Source organism: Onychostruthus taczanowskii, unplaced genomic scaffold, assembly GCF_017590055.1.
Source record: "Onychostruthus taczanowskii isolate IOZ18803 unplaced genomic scaffold, ASM1759005v1 scaffold56, whole genome shotgun sequence".
Classification (NCBI taxonomy): domain Eukaryota; kingdom Metazoa; phylum Chordata; class Aves; order Passeriformes; family Passeridae; genus Onychostruthus; species Onychostruthus taczanowskii.
The window spans coordinates 3529493-3544748 of NW_024503235.1; the positions used below are offsets into that span (position 1 = coordinate 3529493).

The 15256-nt window shown below is 49.0% G+C and overlaps 1 protein-coding gene across 1 annotated transcript; it reads right to left on the bottom strand.

The window, feature by feature from the left end:
* Window positions 1-280: 280 nt before the first annotated feature.
* On the bottom strand, window positions 281-14874 carry INPP5B (inositol polyphosphate-5-phosphatase B). Its single transcript, XM_041417338.1, has 22 exons — window positions 14549-14874; window positions 14190-14269; window positions 13691-13788; window positions 13313-13342; window positions 12733-12843; window positions 10265-10358; window positions 9194-9364; window positions 8364-8465; window positions 7872-7986; window positions 7155-7271; window positions 6656-6843; window positions 6038-6149; window positions 5767-5876; window positions 4763-4898; window positions 4154-4264; window positions 3359-3521; window positions 2970-3205; window positions 2666-2779; window positions 2268-2352; window positions 1808-1935; window positions 1243-1354; window positions 281-474 (listed from the first exon to the last, which is right to left on the bottom strand). The coding sequence occupies exons 1-22, from the start codon at window positions 14603-14605 to the stop codon at window positions 350-352; spliced, it is 2595 nt and encodes an 864-aa protein (XP_041273272.1). The 5' UTR covers window positions 14606-14874; the 3' UTR covers window positions 281-349.
* Window positions 14875-15256: the final 382 nt, after the last annotated feature.

The following is a 15256-nucleotide window of genomic DNA, read 5'->3' on the forward strand; positions in this document are numbered from 1 at the left end:
GCGCGCCCTCACGGCCCTCAGCGACACCGGGCAAAGGCCGCGCGAAAAGATCTTTTTATTTAAATAGCAGGGACTTAAAAACTCTCGTGGTTTTAACAAGTTAAATAAAATACAGTGTAAATATCAGCTCTCTCGGTATTTTTTAACTCGTCTACATACAGCTTATTGGGAAACTTTGATGTACTTTACAGCATAATCAGGGGTCAAACTGCCTGATCTCTGCTTTCAAAAGCCACAGATTGTATAAAATACCGTGATATCAAAAAAAAAGGTGCCAGTATAATGTACAAAAAAAATATTTTTTACAGTAATTCAATGTCTACAAGTCAGATATAACCGCATCTGATATTCATGGAAAATCATCTTCTCTCACGAGGAACTGGTGGATAAAGTGCTGAGCTTTCCTCTTCTCGGCGATGTCGGGCGTGGGGTGGCCAGGAGGAGGCCGCAGCAGCAAACCACCAAACACGCTGGCTGTGGGAAAGACACACGGACACACAGTGAGGGCAGGACACGGAGGGAGCTGGGGAGACAGCCCACATTTGGAGTGAGGCAGGATAAAGCTGATAATCCCCACATCTCGGGGCTCCTTCCCCACGCTCCTGCGTTTCTGTGGACTGTTCGCTTATAATAAAAGGTTCAAAGCACTACAAGCCATCGCTGCACTCCGGTATGAAGTGTTTTGTGCAGCCCCTCTGGACAGAGGGTTATTTTGCAGGCCTTACCAAGAATATTCACATCCAAATGGTTTTTCCCTGAGTTCTTCAGTAGCTCTCGTAGAAACGCCATCAGATATTCAAACACATTTTTATGGAACACTGGTAGGTCAGAGATAATCTGAAGAGGGAAAAACACCAGCATTTATATTGCAGACACAGCAATGCCTTCCAGCTGCACCTGCCCCCAAAACCCCCCTGTCTGCAGGTGCCAACAGCTCTTTATAACCTGAAATCACCAGTTCCAGATCATTTCTATTAACAGAGGATTAAGTTACTGAGAGCAAAACCGGGTAATTGGTGTAGCAGAGGCCAGTTTCCTGCCCTCCTTCAGGGACTGGTGTCACCACAGGCCAGTTTCCCTGCCCATCCTCTGAACTGGTGTCACCAGAGGCCACCTTGCCTGCCCGTCTGTGGACTGTTCGCTTATAATAAAAGGTTCAAAGCACTACAAGCCATCGCTGCACTCCGGTATGAAGTGTTTTGTGCAGCCCCTCTGGACAGAGGGTTGTTTTGCAGGCCTTACCAAGAATATTCACATCCAAATGGTTTTTCCCTGAGTTCTTCAGTAGCTCTCGTAGAAACGCCATCAGATATTCAAACACATTTTTATGGAACACTGGTAGGTCAGAGATAATCTGAAGAGGGAAAAACACCAGCATTTATATTGCAGACACAGCAATGCCTTCCAGCTGCACCTGCCCCCAAAACCCCCCTGTGTGCAGGTGTCAACAGCTCTTTAGAACCTGAAATCACCAGTTCCAGATCATTTCTATTAACAGAGGATTAAGTTACTGAGAGCAAAACCGGGTAATTGGTGTAGCAGAGGCCAGTTTCCCTGTCCATCCTCTGAACTGGTGTCACCAGAGGCCAGTTTGCCTGCTCTCCCTGTGGGACTGGTGTCACCAGAGGCCAGTTTCCCTGCCCATCCTCTGAACTGGTGTCACCACAGGCCAGTTTCCTGCCCTCCCTGCAGGACTGGTGTCACCAGAGGGCAGTTTCCCTGTCCATCCTCTGGGACTCGTGTCACCTGAGGCCAGTTTCCTGCCCTCCCTCTGAACTGGGGCTGGTCCCTGGGCAGCCAGCAGTACCTGGCAGCTCAGCCCGTAGTTGCTGGCGCTCTCCAGGCAGGAGGTGTAGAACCTGCAGCAGATGACAGGCTCAGGAAGGCTCTCCAGGAACAGCAGCAGGGCCTCTGCCACTGAGTGGTTGCTGCCCACTGATCCAATGGTTAAGGAAGAGCACAGCACGACCTAGGCTGGTCCTATTTCTGCTGAAACAGGAATGAACTTTGGGTTAGGTGTCCCAGAATGCTGCCCACAGCTCACAGCTTTGGGTTGATCCCCTGGCCTCCACACGAGCTGTTGCTGTTAGCAGTTGGGCACTTGTGTCATTCATTGACATGGCCAGCACTCAGCAGAGGATGACACAGAGCCACGAGGAAATGCAGAGCTCAGGAACCCCGGGAGGAGAGACAGCAGCTTAAAAACCTCTCTCAGTTTTGGCACTCTGGCACAGTGAGCCTTCCTGGACATCAGTCTAAAAGGATACAGAAAGTGTCGTACATTCCCTTGTCCAAACAGTCTCGGATTTGCTCAAATTCAGATCTGAGGCCTGGCTGCTGAAACAGGTCCTCCTGCAAAGACAACAACACTGTATCAGTCCAAGGAAAATAGAAGAATTGTGGGTAAATACAGCAATGTCCCTATAATCAGCCTGGAAAGTCTCTCCAAATTGGTGGTTACCACCCAAGTCTGCTTGATACCTGGACACTGCTGGACACACAGACACGGTCACTAGCACCAAACAGTACAGCCTGGGGCATCAGGGCCACTCATCTCCCATGGCCTTTGGCCAAACACACCCAGCTCACAGTGATTGCTATTACCAGTATCTTCTTCAAAACTCAACCCAATGCAAGCATCTCGTTTTGTGTTTCCAGTGCCAACCTGCTGGGAAGCGTTGCGATTCAAGTGATCCACCATCATCCACAGCTCTTTTGGGATCTCCATAGGCTTTTCATCTTGGGCAGGATCATCACTCATGTCTACTGGCATCAGGGTCTGAGGGAGGGCAGTGTGGGCAGGAGGGAGACAAACAAAAGGTAGCTAGCCAAGTTCTTATTCAACTCGGCAAAAGTACTTCACAAAGCTTATACCTGAGAATTGAGACTTCTTAATAAAAACAGACAGGCCTTAGCATCTAGTTTTAATGCTCTTGTGTGTTTGGAAGGGAATCTTGTCTTTAACTCACAAGTCTCCGAATGGATTCTGCTGACATGTCCTGGATTGGTTCCCTCATGTAACACAGTGTATGGATAGGAGACCCAAAGCAACTTGGCAAATAGTTGCCTGTTACGGATAGAAAATAATCCTTCCCTCTGACAAGGTGCAAGACTAAGATATCTTCAAGCTTTTCCTCTCCAGAGTTTAAGCGAGTAGCTGTTGATTTATTAACAAACACCTCCAGCTCAACTGTGATCTCAGCATCTGCCAGAAGATGATAAAAAAACCAGACTCAGTTACAACCAGTTTTAAACCCACAGCCTGCAAAGACGCACAGCATGCTCAGAAGTGCAGAGGGAACTAAGCCAGAAGGGGACAATATCAGCTCATGAACATGAGACAAAAGGAGGAGCTCACCTGAGAGCAAGAAGCCCTTACTGGGATTAGCAATCAGCCACTCCTTGCAGTAGGTTTTCTCATCTGGTTTGGTGATAAATTCGAACTGGCAGGGCACTTGGCCATTGCGGATTGTAAACCTCTCTACCTGCAGCTGCATGTATTTAACATCCTTAAAATGGATCTAGAAACAAATGTCAGTCAACATCATCAGCCAATTCACCTTGCTTGAGCAGCAATTCCTGTCCTGTGGTTTAATTATTAAGCAGAAAGACAAATAGATTAACCCCTTGCTCCCATCCCCATCTCCTCCAGGACTGCATAGGATCACATGTGCATACTCTGAATGCCAAAGTTCTTTCTGTCAGGGGGCCCTTTAAAACAAATGCTGCCCTCAAATAACTACAATAAAATTGAGAATGAGATAGCTGTGGCCTCAAATGTCTCCTGAGCTTATCTTTATAGTTCCAAGGCACAAAGCAAATGCTGGTTTGTGACCTTCTCCAGACCCTTACAATTCTACATTTTATGTTTGAAAGCACAAGCCAGAGCAAGGGTCACAAACCACCTTTTTACTTTCTCTCTTCCCACCTCAGGGAATGACACACCTTGTGTTTCAGCCTTGGACTGTGAATGGCATTCACCAGCATCTAAATAGGAGCAAAGATTCCTAGGGCTTGCAAACAGAGAGCAACTGGAAGTCAAAGTATTCTACTTTTTGGAACCAGACCCAAGGGTCCAGGATCCATCTTCTACTGCTGGGGTCTAGGGTTGCTCAGTTCCTTCAGGGAGTGCTGGCACATGACCATGCCCTACCTCTCTGCGGGACAGTGTCACCGAGGGAATGTTGGCATTCTCCAGCTTATCCAGGGAGCGCACGATTTCCTCAAAGGCTTTTCGGTAGAGCTCTTCATTCACAACCTTCACCTGAAAAGGACACACGCTGCACCAGCTAGCATTGACTGTCCTCAGCAGGACAGCTGGAACACAGCTGCAAACATGGGAGGTGATTTGATGTAACAGCACTCTAGGGTACACAGCACAGGGAATGGGCAGAGCTGTTTGGAGCACTAATCTCCAAGATATTTTCATGATCCAACACTAAAGGATCTTGCCATGACTAACAAGAATCACTCAGTCAGTACTAGATCAACCTTTTTCTTTTTTTTCCCTCAGAAAAAATGTTTGACAAGACACTACTGTGTTCCCAAAGAACACTGACAGATATTCAGGCCTTGTCCAGCTTAACTGCAGTATCATTTACATAACCCTTGCTCAGTGTGGTCAACAATCCCATCTCCGTATCTGATCCAGCCCACCTTTCAAGCCATTGTTCTATGTGGGTGCCAGAAAAGCAGGAGAGAGAAATCAGCACCCAGGGAATGAGGTCAGCAGAGTTACTTCATCCAGCACTGACACACTTACCCCAATATCAAACACAGAGCTCACTGGTTTGTGGTCACTGAGCTTCAGAGCCATGTGGCTGCGATAGCTCAGCTGGGCAATGTTCTGCCCTTTCCAGAGTATCCGATCACACCACGCTGGAACCCGACACTTCTCACTAAAACACAGGGGAAAAATCACCATTTCCAGGCACAGTGCAGCTGCAGTAACAACACAGGGCAGCACACTGCTCACCCTGAGACTGGGCTTTCCTCCTATGGCTGCAGCTCATTCTCTACCAAAGTGGCATTTTTAACAGTTTCTTCACATAGATATAAAACGTTTTGAATGTCTATTATAAGGTATCTCTAGCTCATGCTTTACTTCCTTTTTCTTCAAAGGTGCAAGATACAATTAGCATACAAAGCTCAGGTATTTTTGACCATGAGAGCCATGAAAAACAAAAAGGCTCTACATTTAAAGTTTGTATTTATTGTTTTCACTGACAGCTGCACAGATTTAATTTCTGCACTTGCAGCTGAAGTTCCTGGTTTGCTAAGAGGAGCTGCTCTGTGTATAGAGAGCATTACAAGGAGGATGGTTCTCACAGGCTTTTGAAGAGCAGCACAGCTGACTCCACATCAACCATGGCTGGTCTCACCTGAGCAGGTACAGGAGAGATCAGCAAAAATGAGATCCTAAAAATTTTGCTTGGGGAAAAAACCAACAAACCAGACAAAAAATAAATTAAACTAGCTAAAAGGATTCATTAACTTTGTTAATGAATCACTTCTAAGAGGAAATCTAACAGGATTTTAACTGGGAAAAAAATATTACGAGTATCTGACAAATAGCTCTGGGAGAAAAACAAGGTAATACATGTAAACAGGAGATGAATTTTGGAGCAAAGGGAGAGAACCAGAAATAATCTCACAACTGTTCCTATTTACAGCCATTAGACCTGCAATATCTTTTAGCCTTGTTTTTATTTCCCTCAGTGATAACATCAGCCATTTGTAGCATCACATCTGAGACAATCACGGTACCTTGTGTCCCAGTCATCACAGCCAGCATCATACTTGTATGTTGGCTGGAAAGAGATCTCTCCTTCTGTGAAGCCTTCAAAGGCTGCATTTGCCTTCATTTGCCTCTTCAGCTACAAAAGAAGAAAACATGAAAATTTTAATTTTAGATAATCTCAAGCCCAATTTCCATCTGGAGTAAAAGGGAGACAGTGAGCACAGAAAAGGCCAAGGAATTGTGTGGTTTGTACCGAGCACCCTCAGCACCATGTGCAGGTAGGTGAGACATCAGTACCTGGTCATACTGGCAAAGCTCCAGAAATGCTTTCTCCTCTACAAGCTGCTTCACTTTTGCCACATCCAGTTCCTCCAGACGGTAGTTGAGGTCCCCCAGCCACAGGATCACACTGAGAGAGAACATACACCACAATGTGCAGAGGCCTTAAGCTGCCCCAGAGCACAGCCAGCCATGGACAGCAGCTCCACCCTGCAGCTCTGGGGCTCTCCCCATCACAACCCCTCTGCTGAGCTGCTCTCATCAGGAATAACAACAGTGGAAACTTAACAGAGAAGCTACCTTTTCTCTTTTTGCCATTATTAATCACTGTTCTGCGTGTTTGTCACTATCCCTTCATGACTGGTGCTCTTATTGCTCCACAGTGTCTGAATTCCAGAGATGGGGAAGTCAGTGCTTATTCCTGCCCCATCCCCACTCCAGGCTTGAGAATAAAATAAGATAAGGTGACAAGTGACTGTCAGAACTGTGTGGGTGAGCCCTGTCCAAACCAGGTAAAGCTTTTCCGGCCCCTTCAGCTGACATTTATAGCACTGGGCACCCTCCTCACCCCCCAGCACATTCACAGAGTGCTCCCATGCACATGCCATGATTCCCACAGCCAGATGGGAAACATACTCGTGCTTGCCAATAGTGAGAGGGGGCAAATTTGGATCCGACTGGCAGAACTGCATCCGAGAGCAGATGTCTTTGAAGTCCTGGTTCCTCCGCTCGTATTCCTCTGTGTGAGCTGCGAGGTGAGAGTTCACAATGCACACGCTGGTGTTGTGGAATTTAAACCTGATGGCAACACCACCTTTGTTACCCTGAAAGAGAAAGATAAAGACATTGCTCAGAAGCTTCTACACTGCAGATGAGTCACTAGCAGTGGCCAAGCCAGAAGACTTTGAGACAGAGTGTTTAATTCGAGTGGAAGGGTAGGCTGAAAATCCTAATTAGTGATTACTGCTTTGAACATTGGTGCACAGCTGGCAGTTCCCTCTCACAGTGCCCTGAGTTGGCATGGGGATAGGACATCTGCTTCTAGAGGCAGCCCTTAGTGGAGGAATAACCATTGCATCCAAGGAGGGGGATCTTCCAAATCTCACCCCTTCTCATGCACGTTTGCCATTCTTACCATCCTCCCCATGATTCCAGTCCCCACAGTCTCAACTTCCACCTCGGAGATGTTCAGAGCGAGTTCTGCCTTCACATACAGCAGGAGCATGATCCCCACCAGCCGCACAAGTTTCACCTGAAAAACAGACCCTGCTCCATTCAATGCTGCAATGGAAGAGGCTTGCTGAGAGAAGGCACATCCATCCATAACACAGGTCACCAAAGAGAAAGTTTCAGGATCATCCAGTGCACCAGCAGGGCTCACAGTGCACAGGCCCCAGCAGCACAGCCCAGGAAGGACCTGGGAGCAACATCAGTCAAGGAAGTTGAAGCCCAGAGCAAGAGCTACAGCACAGACATAAGCTCATGGAAGGAGATTCCCTTCAACAACACAAACAAGAGATGAAGCAGACCTATGGAGCAGGAGCTCAAACAAAAGCAGTATTCCTACCAAAATACCTTCACAATTCATTCCACCATACGTTGTAGGCAGACATGGAAGAAGGTACAGAACTTCCTGTTCTCCTTCCCCAAGACAGCAGGAGCTCCCTTTAAGTGGGGAAGCCTGGCTCTGTTTCCCATCCTGCCCTGCCTCAGCACCCTGCACAGAAACACCACCTATAGAACCTGCACAGCCTCTGAAGACACAGCCACTGAGAACAAGAGAAAGCAAAGGGAAAAGAGAGCCAAGTGGGAAATGATTCCACACTCAAACCTCCCCAAGAGCCACATTTACCTTTGCATATTTGGCATCTGGGTGAAGACTATCAGTTACAGCTTTAAACCATTCTTCTTCTTTCGGTGTGTCATTGAAAAAGAAGGCTTCTTTAGTCAGATCAAGCTCCTGGAAACTGTGTTAGAGGAAGGAACCCATGGATGCATGCACTTGTTTACAGCTCTCCAACCCCTTCTCTGGGAAAGAACTAAATCAGCTTATACTCACTAAATTTAAAACTGAAAACTCAAATGCTGATTGTAGATGTATGTCAAATGTAAAGCTAAATTACTGTCATTATTACATCAAATGGCATTAAGGGTTTTGTAACACTGAGAGGCCAAACCCTACCAGACCAACAAACCTTACAGGCTGTGGACACACCCACCCTGGAGCTGTGCATGCACTACACCAGTGCCAACATTCCTGTGGTGTCCTGGCTGAACTCCTCTGGGTGACAGATCCACCTGCACAGCCCAGGTTAGTGAGGGTGGGCCAGGGACAGACACTCACCCCACACAGTAAATGTCTGGAGGCTCAGCATCACATCTCAGCCAAGGCTGGAGGCTCTCTGTGGGTGACTGACCATTCACATTGTATGTCCCCACAAAAACCCTGCAAAGACAGTGACAGAACCCCAGAGCTGCAAACTGGGAGAGCAAACTTCCTGCAGAGCCCAGGAAACAGCACTGCTGTCAACCAGGTAAATAATGTTCTATAGAACCAACGTGTTGCCAGGGGAAATTAAGAAAGGTGAAAAAGTTTAAATCCCTAAAATTATCTAATTACAGCTGCACCTTTACAGATGCATTTTTACAGAAGGACACGTTGTTACGCACAAAGTTTTAAAGAAAAAACAGAAATAAGGCTGTAGCTGTGCAGTAGCAGCTTGAAATTACAAATTCACCGAATGAGATGCATAAAATGATTTCAAACACAGTAAAGTTTTGGTCCTAATTATATATTTCACTCAAGCTCTTTCTAATGAGTTTATTGGAACAACAACATGGATAAGCAGTGGACAGAAATGGAGAGGGAGAAGGCTGGAGTGCACAGAGCTGATGCATTTCCAGACACTGTCTAAAATAAGCACAGAAAAAAAGTGATTTCAAAAAGGCCATTTCCTCAACAAGAACCATGAGGCAAGTCTTGACAGAGACATGAATGAAATTCTGCTCTGCTCATGTCTAAACGTGGAAAGAGAACTGTTCTGGAAAGTTCTCATCATACTTTTCTACAGAATGTTTGTGGGGACACAGGACAAAATAATAAATGAGTTATTCTGACAGTCTATGCTAAGTTACAGCCCACAAAAGTAAGTTCTTCTGAGGAATGATCATTACCTGTAGTTCTGGATGTGTGTGTAGGAGTCCTGCATTTGCAAAAGCTGAGATTTAACAATAGTATCTCTGAGGCCAAACTTTGGCTCTGATAAGATTGAGGCCTTGTTGGAAGCCATGACACGGGAGGCCCGAACCTGTTCCGTTCTCACTTCAGGCTTGAGTCTGTTTTGCCTGCAAATGAAAGCAAAACCACAGGTGAAGCCCAGGCTATCCCCACACCCTAACGAGCATATTTCTGCCACTCAGGCCTTAATTCACGTTTTTCTGTCTGTTCACTAAAGACAGGTAACACTTGGGATAAGCCAAGAAGACTGAAAAGAGCATTTCTTAGCAGGGTTGAGATCTCCAGACAAAAGCAGTTTAACTAAAATAACAAATGGTTTTCACCATCCTGGTGCAGCCTGTTGATGCAGAGCAGGTCTTACTCACACCTGGAAAATGATACAAAACCTGAACATCTTCCCTGCTTACTGGAGCCAGGAGAAGGAAATCTGATCTCCCTCTGCCTCAGCCAGAGAATGAAGAACTGTGTTTGTTTAGAAAACCTCCTGGTGGAAATCTTCCAATTCTGCCCAGAATGGGTGGAGGTAGAGGTGGTTTTACTTTGTGTCTCCTGGCTCTGCAAACTCCTTTTGTAAAGGAATAATGCCACAGCTTGGCAATTCCCACCAGCAATTGGATGGTATAAATTTAAAGCCAGCATACCAGTGCCAAGGACAGCACATGGACAGACTCTGAATGATTTGCATCAGGGTCCACAAAGTCCTGGGAACTGGAAAATGAAACTGCAACATTTTAAGAGTGTATCTATGAGACACAGCAGCTCTAAGCCAAAGCTCCCTGAATTTTCAAAATAAACAATGCTAGCAGGTCCTGTCCCACTAAACAGCCAAAATATGCCCAAACAGGGGACTGGGAGGATTGTAGGGAGAGGGAGTGGAATGAAATTTCCACTAATGTTTTGACAGTATGCTTATGCTGAACTTTTTTCTCTCTTAACTAGAACCTGCAACTTCTCATCTCAAAAAGTTGCTGGCTGCTACTCTAGAGCCCCCACCTCTGTGCACTGACCTGGGAGTACTTCTATCAGTGCTGTCATGGCTGCAGCTCTGACTGACTGCAGCTTTTTTCCCATTCTGTTTGACACCTTCAGAACCAACTGCTTCTGGAGGGAAAAAAAAAAAAACCAACCAACAAAAAGTTTCACTTTAAACACAAAGTGTTCTTCCATTTATCAACATGCTTATGTAAACTCTGGCAAAAATCTGTGGGCAGAAAATAATTTAGATTTGTATGGAAAAACAAAGTACCACACAGTCTCTCTTTCAGCTATCTGACAGATTTAGCTTACTCTGACCCAAGTGTGTGATGATGCAGCTTCCCCTGCAGAGGAAGGAGTGACAGGAGCCACAGAGAGCAGCACTGTCCTCTGTGGGAGCACTTGCTGCTGGCTCTCCTTTACAGCTAAGCTGAAGCAGGACTTAGCAGCACAAAATCCAGGGCTTTACCCCAGGAATCTGAAAAATTTATGTTAATAGCAGATTTTTCCTTTCTGAAGCAAGACAGGAAGTACAAAGAAAGTGAAAAACAAGGAAACAAACAAACCCCACAGTACCATTTAAAGGGTTTCTACCTATCTGCAAATACCCAACAAGGCACAGGTGTCAAGACTCCTCGAGAGTCATAAAGAGTCACACAGGGACCCACTGAACCTCAGCAGAAACATCTGCCTCACTGCAGACTGCACATTCCTAAAAAGGTAACAGGGCTGCTACCACACAAATCGAACTAACCACAGGAGTGACACTAACACATCACACTACCTTACCAAAATTTGACCAGTCTTTCAGCATTTTGTTTCAGTTACAACATTCTTCTCCTACAAGTTGCAAAATAACAGTTAAAAAAGAGGATTCTGGGGGAGGTCTCTGTGTTTAAGATGCAAAACCAGCAACCTTAAAATCATGCTCCTCAGCACACAAATCTAATGATGATGTAGAAATTGTTAAGACTGTTGGGTTCTAGACATTCAGCTGAGCTTCTTCTCCAGTGAACACAACCCAGAAAAAATTAAGATGTTATTGCTGTCACAGAACATTCTGCAGAACACGAGCACAAAACAGAAATAGAACTTGCAGTACTTCACCCAGGCCCTCGGGATACAAACCAGATGACAAGAAGTGGCCAAATTCTCAGCCTGGATAACCTCTTCTGCCCAAGAGCCTTCTGAGAATAGACTGTGTAAGAGGATTTATCAGAGCTTGGACGCAGAAGAGCACATGACTGAAACCTCGCTGCAGATCACACAGCTCAAGTCAAGCAGAATTGACCAGGAGCACACAGAGATGCACTGGGAAGTGTGGGCCCAGGGGCCTGGGACATGTTTCTCCATGGGTATTCAATGAGAGCTCAATTACTGCTCTTTGGACCTCTGCACGCTCTCCCACTAACAACCATGCAACATCCCTTGAGAGTGAGTGACAGGAACCAACCCGAACCTTCACCTCAACGGACAATGGTTACTTTCGTGCCATAAAAGAGCAGATTCCCAGGCTTTATTACCTACATGGGTCAATGCCACTCGCCAGTGTGCAGAAGGCATTACTGCAGAACGGAAAGATGTGTGACCCTGCTGCTGTCACAACTGCTGCCTGATCCAAAGATCAGTTACACACATCACACCTTGCATTCTAACCTCATGGGCAGAAATCAGCTTCAGGTAGGATTCTTCTAAGAAAGAGATTAGCTTTGGAAAAGGGCTGTTTCTTAGATATGTTTATATCTAGCCACAGATTTCTGTAGCCAGAGGGATCTATATGGTAGCACTCTGAAGTGGAATAATGGCCTTGTTCGATAATTGAACTGAGCACAGAAATACAGAGCAACATGCAGAGAGTAAAGGAGGTCTTGACTGCACAGGATTTGCAGTTAAATGAGATTCAAGCAGTAATAAAGGCATTAATGTTAAAAACGTGCAGTGACATTACAGAACAGCAGGGAAATGTATCATATCTCCTGGATAAACAGGATTCATGCTTAGCGTCCGAAGGGGAGAATTAGATTAGCCTGCATGCAACCAGAGCAGTCCAGCCTAAACGCAGCAGGGTACAGCAAAACTCCAACACTCAGGTTTTGAACCGCACACTGACTTCCAGGAATTACTTTAGCTCTGAATCTTCTCACACGTGCGCTCTGCAAAGCGGGAAACGCCACCGAGCACCGGCGGAGCCAGCGGAGGAGGCGCCGGAAGAGCGCGGCCCGCCCGGCGGAGCCGACCCGCCCGCCCCGATCCGCCCCCGGGAGCCGCAGCGCCGCGCCCGCTCGGCCTCGGGCCCGCCGAGCAGCCGCTGCCTCTGCCCCCCGAAACACTGAGCATCGCTGCCGGGATGCTGACGGCGGGGAATGGCCAGCCACGGCAGTGCTGAGCGAGTTTCAGCAGGGAGAGGCCAGCGCCGCTCCTCCACGCGCGGGAGGGACGAGCAGAGGCAAGAGCGGCTCCCGAAGGCGACCCGACCCATCCGCAGGCGGGGAGCCCGTACCTGCGCTGCACCTGCTGAGCTCCTGCAGGAACGTGCGCGTGTGGGAGCCGAAGGGCAGCTGCACTGTCAGCCGATCGTCTGCTGAGCCCATCTGGACAGTCACGTCCGAGCCTGCGGACATCGGGAGAAAGAGCTCCGGTGGGTCAGGCTGACAAACCTTCACAAACTGAGCGTGTCTCCGCTCCGCAACAGTCGGTGTGCATGTGCACGCAGCCTTTGGCAACATCTCCCCATGCCTTCTTACCATGTTCCTTTCCAAAGCAGTTACTGAGAATGCCATTTAAAATTATTTAAAATATAAAAATCATTATTTATAAAAATTATTATTCTGCTTGTTCAGGGACAATAATAAATCTTACAGCAGCATATGGAAAATTAGTTCCCTTGGTTGAATGGGGCTGGCAATGCTCATTAGCAGCAGGCCAACAGCATGGCAACTGCCCCAGGAGCCACAGGGCACAACCCCTCCCCAGTCAGCTCCTCTGGAGCCAAGAACCCCCCAGTCCTGCCCCACTGCATGCAGCTGGCCCAAGCCCCAGAGCAACTGTAACACAGGCACTAAAGCAACCACAGAACTCACCAATGACGTGAAGGTCACTGTCGAGTACAACTGCAAAAGTAAGACAAAGTTCAGTTGAAAGCTAAAGCAACAGATTTGCAGACCACGCTGATACTTTTCCAAACTCCGAACGTTCCCTGCAGGAACAGAGGCAGGCAGAACAAACCTGCTGGGCAGGGGCTGGGGCTGGGGCCTGGTGGGACAGAGGTACTCTGGTCCTCACAGGGCCCTGCCAGAGAGGCCATGCAGTGGACAAGTTTCACCAAAGATAACAAACTTGAAAAATGTGAAGACAGAATAGATTGCAAATTTCAGGAAGCAGGACAGCAGAATATAGACTCCAAACCCCTTCATCCCATTGTTTGGAACTGGCACTGAGCCACCACAGTGTGTCAGTACCTTCTTCCACTGCAAACTCATCGGTGATGGGGATCACTCTCTCCAGCCATACGTCCTCAGCTGTGATGGCCATCCTGCGGTGGGTGTACACATAGATCCTGCAAGCACAGAGCAGGCATGGAGGCAAAGCCTCCTCAGCTCCGGCATGTCTGCAGACAGACAAGCACAGTCCCCATCCCACCCAGCAGCACCGGCCAGCACAGCCTCATGCAAATCCCAAACCAACTCCTCAACCAAGTGCCACCCACCTGCTCACCCCAGCACTTAAATAATGTGTTCACATAACCGGCAGAGCAGAGCAGCTCATGAGCTTTGGGCTTCTCACTGACCACCCAGCACATCAAGGCACCATGCCTTCAAACTGCTGCCCTACAGCACTGCACCCTGGCGGAAAGCCCTTGGGATGGGACGGGGGTCCCAGGTGGCCGTGGAGGCTCCGGAGGGACCCGCAGGGCTCTCTCGGGCGCTGTCCCTGCCCGCCCCGCGCTCCGGTACCCACGCGTTGTGCCCGCGGCACTCCACCAGGCCCAGCAGCCGGCTCTCCACGCTGTCCCCCGACGGCAGGAGGCCCTGCACCGCCTGCGGCTGCGGGTCAAGGAACCGCGGGACAGCGCCAGGAGCGGGGACGTGGCGGACGGAGCGAAGATCGGTGCGGAGGACCGGCGGGAGGGAGCGGGGACGGAGCGGAGGGAGCGCGGCGGGGACAGCGGGAGGGAGCGGCGGCAGCGAACAGGAGGGAGGGGACGGGGACAGCCCGGAGCTGGGAGCGACGGGGACAGCCCGGAGCTGGGAGCGACGGGGACAGCCCGGAGCTGGGAGCGCGGCGGCACCGCGACAGCGGGGCCGATCAAAGGATACGATCCGGCAGGTCGCCCCCGCCGCTAGGCTCTCCTGGATGGCCACCGACTGGTCCATGTCCGCCCCGCGGGGCCGCGGCCGGAGGCTCTCCCGGCGGCTGCGCGCTCGGGGCCGGCGCAGCGCGATGAGCGCGGCGGCCGCGGCTCCCCCCCGCCCCCGGGGCCGCCCCCGCTGCCGCTCCGTTATCCTCCGCTCCGCCGCCGGCCGGAAATAACGGGACGGAAACCAGCGGTGGGAGCGGTCCGGCTCGGCAGGGACGGCGGCCGAGCGGATAGTGCGCGGCGGGATGCGGAGGACGGGGGAGGCACGGCACGGCACGGCACGGCCCGAACCCCGCGCCTCCGGCCGGCCCCTCCCGGAAGGAAAGGGGGACTGAGAGGGGGAACCCCTGGGGTCGGCAGACATGGGAAAGGATAATTTCCACTGAAAATCGCGAGATGCTCTTGTTTTCAGTAGTCCCTTGAATTATTTTGTTGTTGAATATCAAGACGACCCAGCACAGAGCCGTTATTCAAATCAATTAATGCGGAGTGTGGGAGCAAGAGCTGTAAAATATCACCAGAGGCTTTCGCACTGTCGAGACGGATGTAGCTCCTTCCACAGATGTAGGAGATGTATGTGGAAGGACAGGGAAAACCCGAGTGGTCTCAGTCAGTGACACTGACCACTTCCCCACTCCCTCTCTGCTCACCAATGGACATGGGAACA